Source organism: Pseudonaja textilis, chromosome 2 (genome assembly GCF_049901715.1).
Source record: "Pseudonaja textilis isolate UNSWEBS1 chromosome 2, rPseTex1.2, whole genome shotgun sequence".
Taxonomy (NCBI): Eukaryota; Metazoa; Chordata; class Lepidosauria; order Squamata; family Elapidae; genus Pseudonaja; species Pseudonaja textilis.
In genome coordinates, this window is record NC_141991.1 from 136,142,462 (window position 1) to 136,162,418 (window position 19,957).

Sequence of the window (19,957 nt, forward strand, 5' to 3'; positions counted from 1 at the left end):
AGCATGTTTTTTAATTCCGGCTTCAGTTCTTTCAAGCCTCATTGTTAGCAACAACTGGCTTGAAAAACTTATATTGCAGTATATCCCTTAGGAGCTGGATTTTCCAGTCTATGTTGAAATAATTATAAGGAATTATAGCAGCTAAGAATCCTAATAAAACAGTTTAAGCCACTAGGTAATTTGACAAACATAGGCCCCCACCATAAGGTAGTCATATCTATTCAAATCTTGCTAATAAATTAGAGATTCAAAACTGGTAAGGGACTTGAAATATTGGTTTTTGGCAGATACACAACTGCAAAATATATAGGACCTGGGAGCTTATCTATGCTTTGAATATCTGAATAGTTTATGGTCTCTGTGACTCCTTTTATAATTAATGGAAGATCTTTTCTTTCCTAGTTTAACTACTTTGCAGTAGTTTATCCTGACAATTGAATTATTTAGCTATATACTAAAATCTCCAGAGCTTCCAAGCTTATGGTCAGACTGGTTGGGATTATCAGAGATGAAGCAATACATATAAAGAACACTCTCAGGAAAATCTGGACTGCTGCATTTACTTAAAAGTTCACCATCTGGCTTTCTTATTGAGGTTTAGTCCAATAGGCCCAATGTCTCCCTCTACGCCTAGAGGAAGTTGGTCTTTCAATACATTTGAATGCCTTATGGTACTTCCGTATTATTGTAAGAATGGAGAGTCTGTAGAGATTCTCAGTTATCCAGGTCATGGTTGTCCCAAAGATGCTATTTCAGGAGGCAATTGGATTTTTTTCTTTTCTTTTGAAGACGTTTTGCTTCTCATCCAAGAAACTTCTTCAGCTCTGACAGGATTCCATTCCTCACTAGCCTGTCAGAGCTCAAGAAGCTTCTTGGATGAGAAGCGAAACGTCTTCAAAAGAAAAAACAACAAACTCCAGTTACCTCCTGAAAAAGCACCTTTGGGGCAGAATGGAGAATTTATGAGCCACGGTGGTGCAGTGGTTAGAATGCAGAACTTCAGGCTACTTCTACTGGCTGCCTGCAATTTGGCAGTTTGAATCTCACCAGGCTTAAGGTTACCTCAGCCTTCCATCCTTCCGAGGTGGGTAAAACGAGGACCCAAATTGTTGAGGGCAATAGGCTGACTCTGTAAACTGCTTAGAGAGGACTGTAAAGCACTGTGAAGTGGTATATAAATGCTATTGCTATTTATGAACACAATTTCATGTGCAATATTCTGCTCATCTAATTTTACCTCCAAGTCTAGGAATGCCATCTCAGAAACTTTAATTCCCATTAAAGAGGTGCTACCTTTCCCATAACATTTCTTGCAGCTTTTTTGATAGGCATTGTAATAAACATTTAGCTTCAAAACACAACCCACTGAAATCTGGGTCTCAAATTCACTTGGGAATAGACTGTACCATACAAGAAGTAGGTAAGTCCATTAGCATTGGTGTCTCTTGCCATTCCTTGTTCCTCCAGATGCTGATAACTCACTAAAATAGCACAAACACTAAGAAGGAGAAGGAGAAATTGCAAGGGCAGATTAAAAATAAAATTAGGAAACATAATGGAATAGAAATACAGGTAGTCCTAAAATTTACAATAGTTAATTTAATGACAGTTCAAAGTTACAATGGCACTGAAAAAAAGTGACTTATGACCATTTTTCACACTTACAACCATTGCAACATCCCTGTGGTCATGGGATCAAAATTCAGATGCTTGGCAACTGGTTCGTATTTATGACGGTTGCAGTGTCCTGGGGTCATGTGATCACCATTTGCGACCTTCTAACAAGCAAAGTAAATGGAGAAGCCAAATTCACCTAACAACCTAGTCACTAATTTAACAACTGCAACAATTTACCTATCAACTGTGACAAGAAAAGTCATTAAACGGGGCAAAATACACTTAATATATGTCTCACTTAGCAACAGAAATTTTGAACTCAATTGTGGTCATAAGTCAAGGACTACCTGTATACTTTATACACTAGTGCTGTCAGAAACTATGCCCTTGGATCTCCTGGGACTACAACTCCCCAATATCCCAGTGAATATAGCCAATGGGTATTTTGGAAGTTATAGTTCTAAATATCATGAAGACATCAAAACTATTTTATATTTTCATTCCACTTGAGCTTCAAAAGACCTTTCTGAAATCTTAGCTGGAGCGTCACTTCTGGTAGAGATGACAGCTCTTTGCCACTTCAAACATGAGTCTGGAAGAATGAAAATCAAGGCAAAGTGACTCACCAGCTGCAGCATCATAGATACACTTTCCCATGTTGCTTCTTTAATGTTATCTCCACCATCCACAAGCCCTTGGTAACCCTGGAACAAAAGTCAGAATAGATTATGGAAAGTGAGCTAGATAAGGTGAGATATTGTAAAGGAAGGGACAGCCAACCTTGGGAATAGGGAAAGAATGAGGGAGCCATTAAGGAGGACCCTATTAAAGAGATTGCTCAGAAGAAAGCATGAGAAAGAAACTGAAAATAAATCTGTCTTGATGCTGTTTAGCAGAAGATGGAAGGAGAGAAACATAAAGATTTTGTTATTATATCTTCACTGAATAAATAATGTTTCTGATATCCCACCCAAGCCTTTTTCTTGATCTTGCCTGCCTCAAAGGATTGAGAGATGCACATAACTTAATTGCATAAAGGGGAATGCTCAAGAGAACATGTCTTTTAAATACAGTACAAGGTAGGCCAGATTTGGCCAAGATGTGGAATTCCTGGAATGCTTCCAGATTCTTTAGTAACTGAAAACATTGAACAGGAAGCAACAGAACAAGAGGCATTCTGAATCTGAGTTCTTGGCATGATTGTAGCGAGTTTGGCATAACCAACACTACAGTACGCTATTCATGCTGTCTCTTTCTATTCCGTTTTCCAGAAACCATTAATACAGGAATTAGGACAACATAAGCAAAAGCATCATGTCAGCAATACGGACATGGCAATTTGACATGATCTCCAAATATGCTCAGTGCTAAGCCGAAGACAAGAAAGGCACAAATTCAACCGTGTCCCTAAAAGACACCAGAGAGGGGAGTTTTCCAAATCAGTCATCTTTAGCCCCATAACCATGGCCTAGAAAATCCCCCAGGACTGCATTATCAAAATTTCACTGCAATCTATTACATAAAGGCAATTGAATTTTTTTTTTTTTTAGTTTGGGCATAAAGCATAAGATGTAAATAACTTCTCCTTATCATTCCAAAATATTCCAACCATGCTCCAGCGGGTGTCCACAGCAAACACAGTGAAGCAAAAATCACATGCACACAGGAATGTCACCATGATAATGCTGCAACTATGCGCCCCAATGCAGTTACGCAAACTGAAGAATTTACACGATATGCGTCATGCGCATTTCATTATCTGCCAAGCTCTCCATCTATGCCCCATTCTCTCTGGTGATATGGCCCCACCAAGCTACATTCCTGTGCCCCTCAGTTCTGAAAACAAAAAGTAAAGTGTAAAAAAAGGCAGTGTTCCCTTTTTTGAGCCCAAGACTTTCTAAGGTCACAGAGCAAAATATAGTGACATTCTCCCATGTTTCCTTGAATTTTTCCCAGCAAAAAAAAGAGAGAGAGAGAGAGAGAATAAGGACCAGAAAATAAAAGACGGAATTTTACATTGTTTGAATGCTCTCCCCATGAAAATACAAAGATTACAATTAAATTCTCATTTGGACCATTCCCATGTCAAAATGCTGAAATAGTGCAATTAGCAATGTTCAAACAGAAGGGAGCAGAAGAGTGTATTTTTGATAGTTTGAATTTAGAAGTAGATGGCTTGGCCTATCCCATATGAGGAAGAAGAAAGGTAGAGTGCCATTATAAAAATGAAGATCATATATAAGACTTCCATGCAGGCACAGAAAATTATATATCTTTTAGAACAGAAGAGATAGGTTACAACCCTTTCCCTTGTCTATGGATGAGTGTGTATTTGTGCAGACATACTCTGGGCATACACACAGATTAGCCATATTTGAAAAATGTTGAGAGAAAACAGAGTTCTTTTGTGCCTTTCTTCACTTAAACAAAATTTCTGTAAATAAGAAAAAAAAATGGGAGAAGTGGTTTGGCACATCAGGCAGTATTTGAAAGTGGTATTCCTATCCCTCTTGACTGATTAAAATGGGGCTGCATTGCTATCCTCTATTGTTTGAGTAGATTAGGATTAATTCAGGGGTGAGGGATATTGATGCCATAATCCTTTATGCAGGTTTGGCCTAGCACAAGTGCTAAATGCCAGATCTCAAAGCCAGCAAGCAACTCCCCTTCTTTGCTAGAATTGCAGTGCTTAACAAAATTAACAAAGACATCATCAAGTGAGGGAACCATCCCATCTACTCACCTCATGAACAAAATATACTTTGGCACCAGTGTATATCCCAACTCGAACCACAGCCCGCACAGCAGCATTCATACCTATTCAGAAAGGGGGGGAAAGGAACAGAGGTGGCATTTATACCTGCAAATCACATGTGGAGTATGTTATTGCATAAACTTTGATCCAGTCACTCTCCCTCTCAGTGTAACCTGCCTCACAGAGGTGTTGTGGGGAAAATAAGAGGAAGGTATGCTGGATGTGTTTGCTGCCTTGAGCTACTTGTAAAAAATAATAAAGGCAGGATGCAAAGAAATAAACATCAATATGTTATCACTCTGGGATCTGCAAGGCTTCCTCGTACGTACCTCTTCCAAAATTGAGCTATGGAAACAAAAGATTCCTGAAGGCATTGATATTTTTTTTAAAGGTATGCTTTCATTTCAACAGGATCTTTATCTCCTATTAAATAACAAAAGAAGCCCATAGAAAAATGAACCAATTTGTGGAAAACATTGATTTTTAGAATTTCTGGCAGAATTGGCATGGGGGTAGTGCAAACTCTAATAAAATCAGGTTGGTGTGAGTATTTGGAGAAGTTTTCCATCTGTAGTACTGAACAGGACTACACTTCCTTCTCTGGCACTGGTGCATAATTTAGGGATGTTCTTACAATTCCTGCTCAAAGGAGCAAATGGCAGCTGTGGGCAGGAAAGCCTTCACAGAAAAAAATCATTTAATGTGTTATCTGCATCCATACACATGCATTGGTTACCAGCAGGTTTCCAGAACAATTCAAGAGGCTAGTTATCATCTAAGGCATAGTGCCTTGTTATCTGAAGGACATCTATGCTATGTAGCTTTAAGCTGTCCTATACAACTTGACAGAATTTGCAGGCTTTGATCTCATCAAAGTACAGGTGGTCCTCAATTTACAAACACTTCAGTTAGTGACCATTCAAAGTTACAATGGCACTGAAAAAAATGACTTATGATAGTTGTTCACTTTATGACCATTGCAGCATTCCCATGGTCATGTGATCAAAATTCAGGTGCTTGGCAACCGATTCATATTTATGATGAATGCAGTGTCCCAGGGTCAACTTTTGCAACCTTCTGATAAGCAAAGTTAATGAAGAAGTCAGATTCGCTTAACAATGGGGTTACTAACTTAACAACTACAATGATTCACTAAACAACTGTAGCAAGAAAAGTCATAAAATGAGGCAATACTCACTAAACAAATGTCTCATTTAGCAATATAAATTTTGGGCTCAATTGTGGTTGTAAGTTGAGGAACTGTGTCATCTGATGGGACTCAGAAGTAGCATTGTCTGTTGCAGCACTGCTTTAGAAAATGTTCCCAGGCAGCTTCATATGGCCCCCATCCCAACCTTATTTAAACAAACCTTAAAATCTGACTCTTCATTCAGGTTTTGGATTAAAGTGAATTATAGACTCCTTCTGGGATGATCGGTCGGATAGAATTTGCATTATATCTCCATCCATGTACCTTTTATTATTTTTGGCTTTTGTATTATTTTATATATTACATTGTTTTATATTTAAAATGACAGGAGTTATGATGGAACTGAATACTTTTATTTCATCATTTGAAAAGGTACCAAAAAAAACACACCCAGTACAAAAACTGTGCAATCCAAATGCTTTATTTTCCAAGAAGATTGTCTGAGATTGTCTGCTGGGACTGACTAAACTCATGGAAAAGGAGGGAGTAAGCAAAATCACCACAGTAACGGAGCAATGATGGTTTGAGCATGTAGTTCAGATCTGGATGTCCTGAAAATGTACAACAAATTACGCAAGAGTAAATAAGGTTAAGGAGCAGAAAGCTGGAACAATGCTGTTCTCCTTGGGGGTTGGATTAAAAGACCTTCAAGGTCCCTTGAAACTCTGTTATTCTATTCTATTCTTGGTGGGCAAAAATTCTCTACCACGGTTACTTATGAATATACATTAACTTAGGTCAAATAGTTTCCAATTTGTGATATGAATCACAGCCAGAACAAGGTAAAGACACCAGCGTGAAGCCTGCAGCTTACAAATAGTCTCATAGAATAGCCTGATATTCTTCTGGAGTTTTCTAGCCTGCAACTCCTTCTTCAGAAACCACTTAAAGGTAGGCCGGTAGTTCATTCATGGGCTTCTATTCTTTTAGATGGTTATTTACAAAAATTGTCTTCTATCAGGGTGACTAATAGAGGAAGGAAGATCTTCATGAAAGAGATTTTTAAGTTAAAAAAAAAACAGCTGCAGAAATCTCGGGACAAGAGGATGTATGGGGCTACAATCCTCCCCCCACTCCAAATCAATTTAGGAAAGTAGATTCTGCCTGAAGTAGGCCTCAGGTGAGACAGGCAAATCCAACACTTCCCAGCTAGAGTGGAAAGGTAGTTAGGAGAAGGGAGGCTTACTCAATTTGTTGGATCTCTCCATTTCTATCTGGGCGCCTCAGTTACAAATATGTAGCTATTTCTGGATACAACTACTCCAGATAAAGACATTACAGTATAGAATAGATAAAATCCGACCCAAGGGGGAAAAGAGGTAAGATGGATGGCCTATAAAATTTATAAATAAATAAAAGGAGTTTTCTTAAAACTTGCTTTTATAAAAACTTATAGAAGGCAACATCATGCTATTGCAATCTGGAAACTTTGATGTTCTCAAAAAAAAAAAAAAACCAACCCAACCATGAAGATGAGGAATATTCTGACAATAGTTTCAAGAAATGCTACAGATGTATCTGAAAATCTGCCCCTTACTTTTTTTTTTGGCCCACATTTCCTTTGCAAAAGGATACATTTCCAATCATTTCCAATGATACACTGTTTTCTAAGAATTAGCACAGATTCCAGTTTTGTCCCAGTCACAATTCAATTTTATTGCACCAAATGAACACATAAGGAATGCTTTGGATCCAAAATACAAATACTAATTGTTGTTAACAGTCTGAGTTTTCTAATGACTTCTTAATAAAGACCAACGACATGCAAGATCAATGTATCAAATGGGGCAGTGGTGGGATTCAAATATTTTTACTCCCAGTTTTGTGGGCGTGGCTTGGTGGGTGTGGCAGGGGAAGGATATTGTAAAATCTCCAGTCAGAGGTGGTATTTGCCAGTTCTTCAAACTACTCAAAATGTCCACTACCGGTTCTCCAGAACTGGTCAGAACCTGCTGAATACCCACCTCTGAAAGGGGTCTCTGTGGAATACATTTGTATTCTTAGATTAGAGTCTCACTCTTAAAACTCCTCTGCTATATCTCCTTTCTTCTTCATTCTGGAGCGATTGTAGTTTCTTGCTGCTCTGTCTTACAAATTACTCCTATGCCTTGATCTTCCCTAGGAAGGATTGCACATTTTATTTTTGAAATGCTGACATTTAAAATCAAGTGACTGTAGAACAGTCTGCCATGCCAACTTTCTGCTGGCTCCAAATATACCACAGCAGGAGAGGGGATGTAATCCAAAGCCAGCCATTCTATACCCTCCAAACTGTCTCCAGTGGGTGACTGAAACAGGGAGAAACTCTGTGTATCCAAAGCAATAGGTATTGGTTAGCTACCACTTTGAAAAAGTCTGCTTTTGAAGTAGGAAGATACAAAATGCCCTCGGCACTCAATCAATCTTGAAGAATTGATAAGAAGACACAAACTCAATGTTACTAAGGAATATTTTCATAGCAAAGAAGGAAAATGAAGCTCAGAGCCTATTAATCATTACTTTTCACGGCAAAATTAGAACATGGAAATATGGCTTGCCAAAGGCTTGCCACAAATCAGTAAATATCTCCTCTCTGAATCAACTACAGGTAGTCCTCAACTTACAACACTTCAGTTAGTGACCATTCAAAGTTACAATGGCGCTGACAAAAATGACTTATGACTTTTTTTTTTCACCATTATGAACTTTGCAGCATCCTCACAATCATCTGATCAAAATTCAGATGCTTGGCAAGCAAAGTCAGTGGAGAAACCAGATTCACTTAACAACTGGGTTACTAACTTATCAACTGCAGTGATTCACTTAATAAGTGTGGCAATAAAGGTCATACAATGGGGCAAAATTCACTTTACAAATGTCTCATTTAACCACATAAATTTTGGGCTCCGTTGTAGTCGTAAGTTGAGGACTACCTGTAATAAAAAAGCAGATAATTCCCCATGCTTGAAAAAAAAATGCTACAGGGTTTTTCTGGTTTTGTAATAGCTTCAATTAATCAAGAGACAAAGGACCTTGGGAATTTCAGGAGTAATAGTGCCAAAACACCCAGAGAGTGTATTTTATCTATTCTGGATATCCTTCACATGGATATCAGTGCTCCAAAATTCCTAGACCACCTAATTACAGTATATTGGGGATTCTGGGAGTTCAAAGTCAACACATGTGGAAAACTAGTTTAGTGTTCAGCCCTAACAAGGTACTTTTTTCAAAAGGAAGGAAGGAAGGAAGGAAGGAAGGAACGAAGGAACGAAGGAAGGAAGGAAGGAAGGAAAAAGAAAGAAAGAAAGAAAGAAAGAAAGAAAGAAAGAAAGAAAGAAAGAAAGAAAGAAAGAAAGAAAGAAAGAAAGAAATGAATTAGAACTTGATTAAGGATTTCAATTCCCTACACACACAAAAAAAGGTTAAATCTGTTATGGGGGGTGGGGTGGGGTGGGGAATAAAGCCTAGGCTTCCAAACTAGGAGGTCATCCCAAAGAAGACCTTTTGAGCAGCAGACAAATTGCTTGCTGACCTCAAAGAACAAGCAGTTGATATGGAAGAGGTGCTCATTCAGAAGTTGTAAACCGCTTTGGGCAAGGAAAAGAAAATACATGAAGCAATGTCTTTTTTCCTTTAAGACGATTTCCCTGGTTTTTAGGCATCTATACAGTTTTTGTGTATTTTGCACTTCCAAAGCACAGGATAATTTGTTACCAATTTTTAGCCATTTTGGCTGAACAGTACTCTAGAAGTTGCACACGTACAAACAAAAAGGGATGCTTCCTATGCTTGAACTTATCAACGCCTGATTTACTCTATGAACACATTTTTTGCACAAATTTGGGAAGACTTGGGGTACACAAACCCAATCTAATTCAGCCCCAGGGAAGAACCTTTGAATGATGTATGCCAATTGAGCTGAAATCAAAACAGTCATAGGTACAATGTAAAGGAGACCCCTAAGAAACATTGGTACATGTGCTCTTCTCACCAAACGGGGTACCCTCTATATTAATGGGACTGCAGATCCCATTAAAAAGCCACTGATCATGTGATCATTCTGAGAGTTGACCCAATACATCCTAAAGGTGACATTTGAGTTGGTAAATAGCTTCTCAGTTGTCCAGCTTGCAGATGCAAGCAGTGCGTGATGTCTTTCTGTAATATCCTCCCTTTCAAACTCAGTTGTTCCTTCCCATAGCCAATTATCGTAGGCAGGTTGGGCTCCAATTTATATCTCAAACAAAAGTTGTATAACTAGCAGCTTAGTTGTACAACTTTTGTTTGAGGTATAAATTGGATGACTATAAAAGATTGGAAAAAGATTTACAGAAGTCCCCACAAAAAAAGACGTTAAAAATAAAATGGATATAATTAAACATAAAATGGGACTAATGGAAAAAGAGGAATTAGCACCAAAAATTAAAAATGCCAAACAGAATTACTTTGAAGATGCAAACAAACCAGGCAGATGGCTAGCTTATAAACTGAGAAAGGAAAGAGAAGCAAGAAGGATTAGTCAATTAATAAATAAAGAAGGACAGGTTTGCTATAGAAAAGAGGAGAAGAAAAAATTATACAAGACTACTATGGAAAACTGTACTTTCAAGAGAATATTCAAAGAAGAAAAAGCTAAGCAATGTCTACAGAAAGCGAACCTACCTCAGATACCTAAAAATATTGAAACAATGTTAGAAGGAAATGTAACAGTGATGGAATTAACAGAAGCCTTTAAAAAACAGAATGTTGGGAAAGCACCAGGTCCAGATGGTTTGCCAGCGGAATTTTATAAGACTTATCAGGAAATATTGAGTTTTCATCTTTTAGAAGTTATGAAGTTATGCTAAAGAAAAGAATACCAAAAACATGGTCAGAAGCATACATTACACTTATACCAAAGGAAGGTACAGACATGCTGCATGTTAAAAATTATAGACTTATATCTCTATTGAACTCAGACTATAAAATCTTTGCTTCAGTTTTGGCAGAAAGACTAAAAAGATACTTAAATAATTTTATCCATACTGATCAAAATTGATTTCTGCCAAAGAGACAAATCAAAGACAATGTGAGAATTATTTTGGATACTCTGGAATATTATGAAGCACACCTTGAGAAGCAAATGGCCTTGATGTTTCTAGATGCACAAAAAGCCTGAGTTGGCGATTTATTTTACTGCAATTGATACAAATGGGCTTTGGTAAAAAAAATTATCCAAGCCATTGAAACAATATACCATGAACAAACTGCAAAGGTGATGGTGAATGGAGAATTAACAGAATTCATAGATATAAGAAAAGGGACAAGGCAAGGCTGTCCATTGTCACTTCTGCTGTTTGTGTTAACATTGGAAGTGTTGAACAGGAATATCAGAGAAGAAAAAGAAATAAAAGGAATGAAAATTAAAAAGGGAGTATAAATTGCAAGCTTTTGCAGATGACCTGGTATTTATATTAGAAGACCCATTAGAAACAGCACCCAAATTAATAGAAAAAATAGAAGAATATGGAAAAGTAGCAGGTTTGAGAATAAATAAAGACAAAACAAAGATATTAACAAAAAATATATTAGCAAGACAAAAGAAAGAGTTGGAAGAAATTTTTAAAATACAAGTCACAAACAAGGTTAAATATTTAGGGATACATATTACACCAAGATGTAGTACACTGAAGGAAGATAACTATGTTAAACTCAAACAGCAGATTGCGACAGATTTGATAAAATGGGAAAAACTGCAACTCTCATTGATTGGGAGAATATCCACAATTAAGATGAATATATTGCCTAGAGTTTTATATTTATTCCAGACAATTTCTATTCGACTAGGGAAAGAGTTTTTTGAAGATTTAAATAGAATTGTGTTGAAATATATTTGGCAGGGTAAAAAAGCAAGAACAAAATTAAAACTGTTACAAGATGCAAGAATAAGAGGAGGGTTTGCCTTGCCCAGTTGGGAGCTATATTACCAGGCGACAAGTTTGATATGGGTAAAGGAATGGATAACAGTAAGGAACAGTAGATTATTGACTTTAGAAGGCCATGACTTGCTGTTGGGATGGCATGCCTTTCTCTGATATAAGGGAACTAAAACACAGGTATTTTAGAAGACATATTTGAGAGGCATTGTTTTTGAACTAGGAGAAGATAAAAAGACAATATTACTTAAAAATTCCAACATGGATATCAAATATTTAAGCTTTTTCTTATCCAATAATATATAAAAAGGAACAAACAGTTAGATATGGTGAGATATTGAATGAAAAGGGTGAACTTAAATCTATGCAAGCATTGGAAGAACAAGATGTAAAAATGAATTGGTTTTCATATTTGCAAATACAATCTAGGTTTGATAAAGACTCTAAAGCAGAAGGTATTTATGATAAGTTGACTGATTTAGATAAAATTTTGATGAAAGGTAATTTAAAAACTTTATGGACATCTATTAGAATTTAAATTGGAGGAGGAACAAGTTAAAGAAACGCTGATTGCTTGGGGGAAAATTTTGGATATGGGATTGATTTAGAAAAATGGCAAAAATTGTGGTCTCAAAATTATAAAATGACAATGTCAACTGCATATAAAGAAAAATTGTATAAGATGTTTTACAGGTGGCACCTACCCCGATGAGACTTGAGAGAATGTTTAAGAATACATCAGATAAATGCTGGAAATGTCATCAGATACCTGGTTCATACTACCATATGTGGTGGACATGTTCGGACGCAAAGAAATATTGGACTAAAATCCACACATGGTTGAAAAAAATGATAAAACAACATATAGACTTTAAACCAGAGATCTTTTTATTGGGAGTCATACTGGACATATACAATAAAGAATTGAAATATTTGATTGTAAATGTTTTAACAGCGGCTAGAATTGTATTTGCGAAGAACTGGAAAAATGACAAAATACCTATGCAGGAGAAAGTTATTAAAAAAATTATGGACTGTGCTGAAATGAGTAAACTGACATTTGAAATTAGAGGACAAGAAGACAAGCAATTTTATATGATAGGGAATTTGTTTTATCAATGGTTGGATAAAAAGACATGGTAAGGTATAGATAATTTTGTTATAGAAGCTTAATAGATTGATACAAAATATAATGTAGACATACATAACAACTGGATGACAGCATAATACAATATTGATGGAATAAATAGCAGGATAATTAATAATAAATAGATAAGCATATGTTAGTTTGACAATGTGAGATTGATATAAATTGTGAACGATTATGAAAGGATCGCACAAAAGATTCTAAACCAACTGACACACTGTATGTACAAAATGGAAGATGGCTTTATGTTTTTTTAATGTATTGTCTGTGTATGTTTGTCTTAAAATAAAAATTTTTATAAACAAAAAAAAGTTGTATAACTACAGCTTGAGGGCTACAGGAATTCTGGTCAAAGATTTGCTTGTGTTCTCAAGCACTCTTCCAAAATTGTCCCTTAATGATAATTTTAATGAAGTAAAAGGAGAAAAGAATGAAAGAGGAATAAACAAATTAACCATAATGAATGCATTTCATGAAAACCTAATGAAATCAAGAACCCTAGTTTTGGTTCCAGCCCCACCTACTTTTAACACTGCAACTTCTGACATACCATACAAAGACCAAAATACTTTCCAGTCTGAAAACATTTACAGAACTTTACTTTAAATCCATCAGTAAGATTTGACCCAGATACAATGGATCTGCCTCCATGAGTTGTCATGGAATCTATTATTTGGGTTTTCTATTCATCAGTTAGGGATGACCTAGCAACATAATGAATGAGCCATTTGTAACAGCTAAAAACTTTTGTCCTTATACTGCTCACAAACTTATAGCAATTTTTGCCTGGGTATTTTTTTCCCTAAAAAGATATTTTCCCCCAAAAGTGACTGCATTTGTTATTTTGTACCTGTCCAAAATAATAATTAGGATGAACATGGTAACTATTAAAAATTTTGCAAGCCAAACTGATAACACAATTGTGTGTCCATAAGTAATATTTCTGCTAAGGAACCAATAGGCACAATATTTGATATCAAGGCAAAGACCTCACTGAATCATGATGCAAGCTTCTGAAATAATTATACAAAGAATTTTCATGTTGGAGAAAAGCAAACCGCTGAAGTCCTAATAGGTCAGAAACAGAAAGGGAGTTAGAGATCATCTAGTCCATCTTCTGAACTGTAGAAAACTTCAGTATGCTGACAAAGGGTCACCTACCCTTTTTCTATTCACATATCTCTGTAAACATATACTGTATATATTAATGGCGCAACAAGAATTCTGAGAACAAACATTTTCAAAAAGGCTTTTGAAACTGACACAATGTTAAAAATTAATTTATTTCAATATGAGATGTGTACACACACACACACACACATATATATATATGTGTGGATCTTTGGTTATTCAGGTTTTCTCCCGCGTAAGATTGGAAGTATCTAGGCAACATTTCGATGAAGTCTCATTCATCATCTTCAGGCTTGTGTCTTCGGCTCTGTGCTTCTCAGAGCCGAAGACACAAGCCTGAAGATGATGAATGAGACTGAAGATGCTTCACAGAGCCGAAGACACAAGCCTGAAGATGATGAATGAGACTTCATCGAAATGTTGCCTAGATACTTCCAATCTTACGCAGGAGAAAACCCGAATAACCAAAGATCCACATGCAAATACCTGCGAGAACCTCAGAAAACATATATATATATATGTATATATATATCACAGACGAACACAATACAGAAGCCTGATGATGGCAGATGAGATTCTGCTGAAATGTTGCTACAACTTTAAAAGCACAACTATAATGATGTGGGAAAATACCCGAACAAAGCTGAATACCATTAATGTAAGTACCCACGAAAACTTAAGAAAATATATATATTTTATACATACTTACATACATGCATACATATACATACATACATACATACATACATACATATATTTACACACACACACATACACATACACATACATACATACACACATAAACACACACACATATATATATAGTTTTTTCTGCCTTGTGCTATTAATAGTATATTATGCTGGTCTATTCAATTGCTTTCTAATCCACTTAAACAGCAACTAACAACAGGTGCTGGATTAACAGCTAAGATTTGGAAGGGGAAAGCTAAGGAAAAGGAAAAAAATAGTTAATGAAAGTCTTGAAACCATATAGGCAGGAGGCAGTAAAAAAAAAAAAGCAACTGATCCTGCAAGCGACTGACTCGAGAAGGAAAATGATTAATAAAAGAACCAACCGGACTGCTTCTAAAACACCTTTTAAGCGATAGAAAGGAGATTAGGGAGGGGTGCTGCAGCTGGGGCAAAGATTTTCCTTTAAGAAAGCTGGGGGTTGTTGTGAAGAAAGAAAGAACGCCTTGCTAAATAGCATCAACCCCAGTATACATCCTCCTTTGAAATTCACAAGGGAGGTTGATGGAAGAAAAGTTTTCACTGCTGAAAAAAAAAACAAAAACCTCAGGGGACTGGGAGAACAATGGTAGGGGACAGAGGGGGAGAGGAAAGGAACACGTGGGTCAAATAATTGCTTCCCACAATCTTTTTACTTTGAATAAATCTGCAGCACATGTATTATTGGCAGCAATTTGCAAATTAACCTAGTGAAATTCCGATAGTCAGAATGAAATCTGATCCCGATTTCACTTGGATTGAGAACATTGCAGTTTTTGCCACTTGTTTTTCAGGCTATTTAAACAAAGGCAATCCCAAAGCCATGCAAAACTCAGAGAAGAGCAGGCAATCCACTTACCTTGGGCATCGCCTCCGGATGTCAACACAGCAATGGCCTTGCCGATCCCCATCGTGTCGCTATGCTCATGTTTTAAAGGTGTATGTGCCATTCTCCGAGCTGGAAGATCAACAAAAAGTTCTTAAAAGAGGCTGATGGAGAAAAAGCCCGTTGTCTTCCCGGCCTCCCTGTTCTTCCTCCCGCTAGGAACGGACACGCTGCCTCTGAGGTCCAGAGTGCCCTTCATAGACCTCTGTTGTTGCTTTTCAAAGTCTTCGTCCCGCCTCCTCTCTGGTCAATGATAAGTGAGACTGTCACATGTAAGTGATCCTTAAAGCTGCGTCAGCCACACCTAATCCTAAAGGGTACATGGCCAGCTGTCCTGAGTACCAATGAACAGGAACTCTGAAATGATGTTACATTATTAGCTGTGTTTTGCTTAGGGACTTGTAGGGACTTGGGGAGAACTGGAGGTGGATTAGAGTCTGTATAGGAAAGAAAGAGGCAAAGGAAGCACTCCTGTATCCCTTTTCTTTCTAAGTGCCATTAAATTCAACAGGACTTACTCCCAAGTAAACATATGTAAGAAAGCAATGTTAAAATTACAAATATTTCGTTTTAAGAACAGCAGAACAAGGTGTGCCGGAAAAGCCACTTTAAAAACCAAGGATGGATCATGGAGTACGAACAGAAGGATGGATCCTTAAATATATTCAATCTTAATCTTAAAACCTAATTTTTATGATGTCTCATGGCACACAGTCAGTCAAGCTATACTGCATGAGTCAAAAAGAGGGCTGTGAAAATATCTACAGACCCCTCACATCCCAGACATAAACTGTTTCAACTCCTTCCCTCAAAACGACCCTATAGACTAGAACACTGCACACCAGAACAACTAGACAGAAGAACAGTTTTTTCCCGAACGCCATCACTCTGCTAAACAAATAATTCCCTCAACACTGTCCAACTATTTACAAAGTCTGCACTACTATCACTAATAATCTTTTCATCACTCCTTATCACCCATTCCCTCCCACTTGTGACTGTATGACTGTAACTTTGTTGCTTGTATCCTTACGATTTATATTGACTGTTTCCTAGTATGATTTGATTGCTTATTGTACACTTCCATTATAAAAAAATCAATTTCCAATAATTCCCAAAACAAAGGGTGCCTTTTTGACAGCCACTGCCCAGTGACTTATATTCATCAGCCCTTTTTCCCGACAAATTCACGAGTATATTAGCATATATTGTAAGGTAAGAAGAAAAGCATTTATGTATTATTACAAAAGGGGAAGGCAAGATGTGTTTCAAACATTTTGAATTACAGTTTTTATAATCTTTTACTGTATACCTTGGTAGTTGGGGTGATGAGAAAATCCAAAAGTACCCTTCCTAAAGATCAAACCCTAGTTCAAGCCCTAGCTGCTTTGATAAATCATCACTGCAAGCGTTGAAACCTGCCAAGGGATATAGAAGTTTGGCACAAGCTACTGTATTTATGGCACCACTGATATTTATTTCCCAGTTGCACAATTATCTGTAACCTGGCAGGAGTCATGCTTCAGAGGCAGCTGTCTGCAATGCAACAAGATCAAGAACTCAGTCAATGCAAAAAAAAAGGGGGAAATACAGGTATAAATGCATTAATCTTATTGGTGGTTTCAAACCTGTCACTTTCTGGATGTATTAGGTTAATAATCCACATTCACTATAATTCTGGGATCAGCTGTAGTCAGAACCCATCCAGAATGTCATTGTTCTTTCAATATTCAGAGTTCTTGACCTGTTTTCATCCATTACCTAGCAGAGCCCATCTTGCCTCCCACGTGCCCGGCTCAGCTTCATTCAGATAACAGAAGTTTATCTCAGAAGCCAAATCCATGATGCAGCAAACACCTCTTCTGCCTCTCTTAACTCTTCAGGTACCCGGTATGAGCATGAAGTAATGAAGTATGGTGTTGCTAGGAAACCAAGGCAGCCTATTCCCATTTCCCAGGTCATAACTATCTGCTGATGAGCCTCAGTGACAGCATCACAGATTCAGGAACTGAGAATGTCTCTCTGCTCTTGAGCTTCAATGCACCAGGAAGGGTGGCACTTCATTTTGAAAGGACTGAGCATGCTTTGTTTTTGTTATTCCCTCTGCTAATTTTGTAAGATGTTGGTTTCTGGCCCATGAGACAAACTCCTTCCTTTCATGTTTTCAAAGCTAAATTTGGAGCAGGCTTCTAACAGTCACATTTGCAGCATGGAAAAAAAGGGAAGAATGCTTGCTAAAGATCTGGATATCTTTTTTAAAAAGGAAATCTTATTTTTCTATCCCCTTCCTACTTCAAATTAATAGTTCCTCTCCTTTTATCTGATGACATGTAAGCCCATTCATCTTTTCTTGTTATAGTTTTTAATAACTCTCTGTAAAATTGTTTATGGATTGTAAGCCACCCGGAGTTGCTTTGCAGAGTGAGATGGGCCGCATTAAAATATAATAAATAACGGTAACGGCATTTTACATATACATCTGTTCCATGAAGATGGCTTCTAACAAATATGATTGACTTGTGAGATCAATAGCAATAGTACTTAAAATTATACACATCCCCACAGCACTTTACAGTATTCTCTGGGCAGACTTGGCCATGGTCAGTTGGCTGTGGCGAGTTGGCCATGGCAAATTGTCATAGGCCTAGCTGGACTAACTCTGCCCAGTCTAGGAGTCTATGACAATTTGCCCACAATATTGTATTCTAATCACTGAATCACCAGGGTTCAAAATAATGTTTTGCATAATACAGCTAGGTTTCAAGTAATACTATGAAGTGGTCCCATTATTCAAAATTTCACTATTCAAAGTTATAATTATATACAAAATATGGTAATTGCTTCCAGTCTGATGAAAATAGGCAATGAAAAATGTTAATAATGAGCCTCTTCTCTTTTTTATAACATTTTCATCTGAAGGAATCTTCCTTTGGTCCATGTTGTTAAGGGCTCTTAAAACAATTAAAACAAATTATCAGGCATCAGCACATGCACAGAGAAAGATAAACAAGTGCAGACTGAAGAAGCAACACCTTAAACTCTTACCTGACCTCAACTGAGCATGGAGTAGCCTGACATTAACTCAATTTTGGTTTCCATTAAATATGATTCTATTGTAATAATTTGTACTAAATCAAATATTGCATTATTCAGTCGCACTAATCGCAACTTAGCTTTATGCCCCATTCCTAGCATTTATGATAGTGAGGTTTGACTTCCCAGGTTACAAAGTTATGATGACTAGCTGCTTTCTTTCAATGTAAAATCTAGATGAGATAGGCAGCACACAAATCTAAGAAATAAAAGTTTTTCCTATTTTCTAGCTAGAATTTTAAACTGAATTTTGTGATTTAAGCTGTAGAAGGCTAAACATACCAAGGCCTCAAGCCCTCTCCCTACTGCTATGATTGCAGCTCACTATAAGTTTATTTTATATATTGGGTCTCCACTTATCACTCACTAGCTCTATACTGGTGCTTTGCTATGAAACTGTGATCAGGTTTAGTTTTGGGGGAGGAAAATAAGGAAAAAAAATGTGCCTACCAGCATCCATCAGTATTCATCTGGATAATGTCCTGTCAGTGTGTGATTTGAGGGCTGTTTGGAAATTGAAACATGAAAACTGAGTTTTTTGCTTTGTGAGCAAGGAGAAAGGAAGGAGCCTGGGCGTGGCTTAGCTCAACTGTTCTGTACTAAAACTGGTTGCTGCTGTGAAACTAAAACTGAAACTCCTCTCCTCTGCTTGTGTTTTGCATTTGGAACAGATTTCTTTTCAGGTAGGGGAGGGGGAGTAGTTAATATACAAAATACTAATGCTCTAATGGTCATTTCGAAAAATCCTTCCTTAGTGAACACCTAGAAGGCCAAGAGGAACATGTGTGCCAAATTTCAAGTTTGTAGGCTTTATGGTTCTGGAGATTTTGTGATAATGTGTGAGTGGTATTTCCCTTTTATATATATAGAAGATAATTCTGCATACAGCCTTCTTCCATCTGACACTTGTGGGATGGATTGGATAATGAAGGAGACAATAGGAACTGTAGTCCAAATTTCTAGACCCGAAAAGCAGTCTGAGAAATAGGTACAAAGCAGACATAAACTGGGGAGTGGGAGCCATTACAAACACAAGAGAAAATACTTCTTCAGAGAAAAGTTAATCCGTGGTGGACAAATCTTGCTGCAATCTTCTGGATGCAGTACAAAAATCAGATATCAGATATTTGAGCAGGCAAAAACTATAACATCAGATTCCTGATTATTATTATTTTTTTGGTCACCAGACTAACAAGGGTCTTCTCCTACAAATTGCAGCAGCTTGGCTGCTACACCACTCTTTACATTCTTGTTCAGGACCTCCATATAGTCCAATGGTTCCCAAATCATGTTTCACAATATATTATGGGTTTACTTCCCAGATCATATATGCTAAACTACCGTCTGCATATGTGTTTACTGAATAAAAAAGTGGGTATAGACATAATACTAAGCTATGCATGTGGGATAGCCAGTCTTTTTAACTCTATTTTTGTAGCCACTCTCCCATCGTTGTACTGCCAAAATAGAATGTTGAAATCACACTTGGACAGTA

At 37.1% G+C, this 19,957-nt stretch overlaps 1 protein-coding gene across 3 annotated transcripts in view; it reads right to left on the minus strand.

The window, feature by feature from the left end:
- The window catches only part of PFKM (phosphofructokinase, muscle), a 50,192-nt gene that overhangs the window by 24,584 nt on the left and 5,651 nt on the right, over nt 1-19,957 (minus strand). For 2 of the 3 annotated variants that reach the window (XM_087925386.1, XM_026713705.2), the window contains exons 2-4: nt 15,343-15,441; nt 4,361-4,434; nt 2,244-2,321 (exon numbers count right to left, since the gene is read on the minus strand). In XM_087925386.1, coding sequence (XP_087781512.1) covers nt 2,244-2,321; nt 4,361-4,434; nt 15,343-15,441 — 251 coding nt within the window. Of the gene's footprint in view, nt 1-2,243; nt 2,322-4,360; nt 4,435-15,342; nt 15,442-15,572; nt 15,620-19,957 lie in introns of those variants that run through there. The other variant, XM_087925387.1, reaches the window with a different exon arrangement.